The 4,520-nt window shown below is 44.0% G+C and overlaps 1 protein-coding gene across 5 annotated transcripts in view; it reads right to left on the reverse strand.

The window, feature by feature from the left end:
- Positions 1-2,427: 2,427 nt before the first annotated feature.
- ZFAND6 (zinc finger AN1-type containing 6) overlaps positions 2,428-4,520 on the reverse strand; it is a 33,077-nt gene continuing 30,984 nt past the window's right edge. For all 5 annotated transcript variants that reach the window (XM_006905321.3, XM_015594351.2, XM_015594356.2 and 2 more), the window contains one exon: positions 2,428-3,358. In XM_006905321.3, the coding sequence (XP_006905383.1) occupies positions 3,210-3,358 (149 nt within the window). In that variant the 3' untranslated portion in view covers positions 2,428-3,209. The remainder of the gene's footprint in view (positions 3,359-4,520) is intronic.

The raw sequence follows: 4,520 nt of genomic DNA on the forward strand, positions 1-4,520 counted from the left end.
AAACCGGCTCCGCCCCTCCGCGGTGACGGACAGGGTCCCGCCCCCACCCAGCCCCGCCCCCTCGAGCCACACCCCTCTGGCACCTTCCTCCACCAGAGCGAGGTCCCCAGCCTGGCACTGAAGGCCGGCTGGGGCAACCTCAGCCTCGTGTCCCCGCAGGGCCCAGCTCCGCTCTACAGCGCGCTCGTGGGAGTCTGGGGCACCGCCTCTGAGGCTTGGAACCAGACTTCGTCCCTTCTGCCAACCTGTGACCCAGGACACTTACGCCTCGGAGGCGGAAGGCACAATGGTGTCTTGCGGGCCTTAAATTAATGAGACCTTATATTCTAAACAGTGTAACTCACCTGCTTATCTCACATTCCAGTGTCGACATGACCTTGACGAGCTCATTAACCTTGGACGAGTTTCTTGGCCTCTTCCTGCCTCAGCGTTCTCCTCTGTATAATGTGGACAAGTTTCTATCTCACGGTGGATGTGAGAATTAATCGTAGAGCATACAGAGACTACATACACCTTTGTGTAAAGATAAGCAGACCCGAAACTGGAAGGCCCCAGAGGGTACTTGCCTGTTGCAAGGAGGGCTGACCACTGGGCCCTCCTTCCTAGGCCCTGAGATGACTGTGACGGAGGCTGACCAGTGACCACACCACAGGGACTCTGCAATCTCGAGTGGTAGGCGGTCTGGTTCAGGCGGGTTCCAGAAACGGGAAAAGGAGGAGTGTCACAGCCTGTGAGATGCCTTCCAGGCGGCACCTGATACCTATTTCCAGTGATTCTTCAGCTGCAAGACAATGAACTACTGACCTGGTCCGTACTGGCCCTGGCGTTGACCCTCCCTTAAAGGCAGGAACTGTCTCATTCTGTGTATGGCTCTGTCAACCCCTAGTCAACGAACGCCCAGCAAAACACCGGGTACAGACTTGAGTGATTAACAGGAAACGGTTGACGAAAAGCAACTCATCACTAAGCCAGTGAGCCCAGCTCGGCCAGGCACTGGGATTCCAGCAGCTTCAGCCCTTCTCTCTGTGTGGGCGACGCCGGCCCAGGACCTCCCTCTGAATACACAGGCTAATGACAGCCTGGATGTTCAGAGTCCCGACAGGAGAAACCCAAAACCTTTTCGGGGAGAGGGGGTGGGCAGATGTGTGTGTGTGTGGGAAGGGGTGTGGGCACGAGATGGTTGAAGGGGGAGTAAGATTTCATAGTTTTAAAATAGACGTGCCAACCCACTAATTATATATAGTGTCTGAAAACGCCAAGCTGTTCTGTTTGGAGAAAAGGCATTTGAAGTAACTTGCAAATACACTATATTTTCTTTTCTTTCTCCTTTTTGGGCGGGGGTGCGTTGAGCATGTACACTACCTACAACAATGACAGTCTTCCATCTTTGTGAACTTAACACAGAGGTAATTTTTCAGTCTTTCGCTACATTTTTCTCCCGAACACTTTTCCTCGTGGCTCAACAGCTTCGTTATGATCATTTTCATCGGCCACAGCAGCTGCCGATGTTCTGGACTGTAATAACAGCGGAACAGTGAAGATCTTTCTGCCTCGACCTCCTCCTGTGGCCAGGATCTACAACACAGTTTTGAATATAAGCACTGGTAATGGGCAGGCCTTTGATTCTGACTTTAAAAGGCAGCGACGTTCCTCTTTTCAGAAGGTGCTTGCTTTTTTGTTTGGTTGGTTTTACACAGAATCTATCGGCTTAAGACAAATTACTTTCTAGTCCTCATTTATCTTTTTTGTTTGGTGATGAACGGGTGCTAAATTCTATTATTAAATACTTTATCTGAATATGTTGAGATAGTCAAAATAATTTTCCCTTATTTTAACCTGTTGATGTGATAAATTGCATTTACAGATTTTAATGCTAAAAGCCATCGTGGCATACTAAGATAGAACATACGAGTAGCAAGTAAAGAAATTTAAACCTAGAACTTTGTCTTGTAAAATACTGCTTTCATCTATTTTACATAGTATTTCACGTTTAGAAAGGCTGGCTGCCAGATAAAAGTTTGAAAATGACGGCACAAGTGGCCTTTTGAGGGTCTTTCTACTCCGCAGTTCTGCAGCTGCCGTGTTTGAATTACGTTTTCGGTTTCTCTGATCCTACCCGAAAAAACAGGCTTCCCTTAGATGCTAATTCAGTGTGACAGAGGGCAAGACAGAGAATCGGACAAGAGCTACAAAGTATGACATCTAAGTGACAGAAGAGTTCTTGGCTTTAAAGAAATGCCGACATCTTCAACTCACAGGAACGTTAAGATCACGATCTATCGTCAAAAGAGTAGTCACAAACAGATACGAGGTGAACAGTAGTGGCAGTAGTGGCGCTGTCACGAAATCAGGAAAGTGAAAAGCTACAGGATGGGGAGCCAAAATGAAATCCTGGGAGAGTAACAGAGAAAAAGCGACACACAAGAATGTCACGTTTTCCTTTTTATTTAATCAAAGACTGGTGGATAAACATAAATACAGCACAATTACTTCAGATCATTCTTCATATTGTATACACACAGACGGATGAACGTAATCTGAAAGAAACCTGCAGTCAGCAATGAAATGCATACAGCTTTTCCTTCCCTCGCTCAAAAAAAAAAAAAAAAAATTTAAAAACACGCAAACTTAGAATCTCATCAGCACACACTCTCCTTTGACGAATGATTCAGACATAAATAGTGGGTGCAAAGAAACTATATGCTAACATATGTATAACCTTTGTTAATGAAAAAACAGAAGCAGCCATAATGATTAAAATACATTCAGTTACTGATAACTAGTTGTGCCCCAGAGGGCATTTTCAAAAGAGAAATCGTGCTGCAGAGAAAAGCTATATATACATACACAATGAGAAAATAAACTGCAAGATTAACGCATGCATGTTTAATACTGGAAAAAATCACAGCCCTCCAAAATCTCTCCACGTTTGTCAAAAAAGCCCTCTGCACTCAACTAAAATTAAAATGATCTTAAAAGGATAATACTTGTAAAGTTTACGTAAGTCTTTTCAGCCACAGAAACTGCAATGGAAATAAAAGTTCAGAGTCATTTTCAAAACAAAAACAAAAATCTATTCTTCTGATGACATGCATGATTAAAAGGACTATGCAAGATACAATGCTCTACATTCCCAATGACTAGGAAAAAAACCTCAAGTCAATTTTTAGTTTGCAGATGGTCAAAGGATTTTGTATTCCAGCAGGAGTTCAAATCTTCTGGATCTTTTCTCCAACAACTACTGGATTTTCTTTTCTGATTTTCTCAGCAGCATCGGCTTTGTAATTGTAAGAGCAATTGTGTACATCTGAGTAACGGTGTACACCGCAGTAAACATTTCCACATCGGCATTCAAACCCTGCAAGCGGATTGATACACAGACCTGAGTTGGAGGCAAGGTCGAAATACTAAGTTCCTTAGCAAAATTAACGTTAAACAGATCCTGTATTTAGAGCAACAATCTAAACAAGCAGTTTCGCGAACTAAGAACATTCTCAAAACTCACTAGCTGATAGCTTCCTTTCTTGTACCAGGCCAGTACCAGAGCAAGTCATAACCACTTTTCTGAGCTCAAGTTTCCTCATCTGTGACACGACCAAAAGAATCCCTACCAAAAACAAATTGCTACATTGAAAATATGAAGCATTTCTCCAGTCCGAATACTATAAGGTGAAAACAGGCCTACCGTCAGAAGGCGACTTTAAGATGTAACTAAGAACACAACGAAATGGCCCCGCGGACAGAACTATATCCGCATGAGCTTTCTCTGGCTGCCCTCCAGTGCAGAGGCAAACTGTACGCTGTCTGGGTGACTACAGCTGGGATCCAGAGTCGGAGTCGGTGCCTAAGTATGAATCTGCTTACTAACGCAGGCCGATTACTCAGCCTCTCTGAGCCCCAGTGTCTGCATCTGTAATTTTGGAATAAGTTACTGGAAGGATTAAATTAACTTAACATATAGAAATCACGCAATAGATGCTTCTCATTCAGGAAAATGTCTAGAGTTGAAGCCTAAAGACAGACATGAAAAGGGTGAACAGTCCACGTAAAACTGGTCCTGCTCCCCAAATTTGCATTTTATGGTATGATGGAATTAATTAGAAATGGAGCATAGGAATCAATATTTCAAGCACTGACATATGATGTTAACCTCCTTTACACCACATTTTTTTTTAACTTCAAAAATATATTGTGACTTCATAATAATGAACGAAAAATGAAGCCAACAGTAACACTAGGCTGACAGATTGGACAGGATGAGGCTTACTAAGTCTCAGTCTCCCAGTCATGCAGTCTGGGAACTTCTGAGATTGGAAACTTCCTAGAACATAATTTTGCTCAAAATGTTATCTCCTCTTCTCCCAGCTCATAGTCCGATTTTTAAGCAGAGTATGCAGCACAATGTCTGGCACACAGCAGACAAAACATGGTCACTATTTATAGCTGCGACTGTCCCCCCAACCAATGAAGCAGTCCACACGACTGGGGCGGCCTGGCCTGGCCCGTTTCTGCGACCGCAG

This window comes from Pteropus alecto, unplaced genomic scaffold (assembly GCF_000325575.1).
Source record: "Pteropus alecto unplaced genomic scaffold, ASM32557v1 scaffold60, whole genome shotgun sequence".
Lineage (NCBI taxonomy): Eukaryota > Metazoa > Chordata > Mammalia > Chiroptera > Pteropodidae > Pteropus > Pteropus alecto.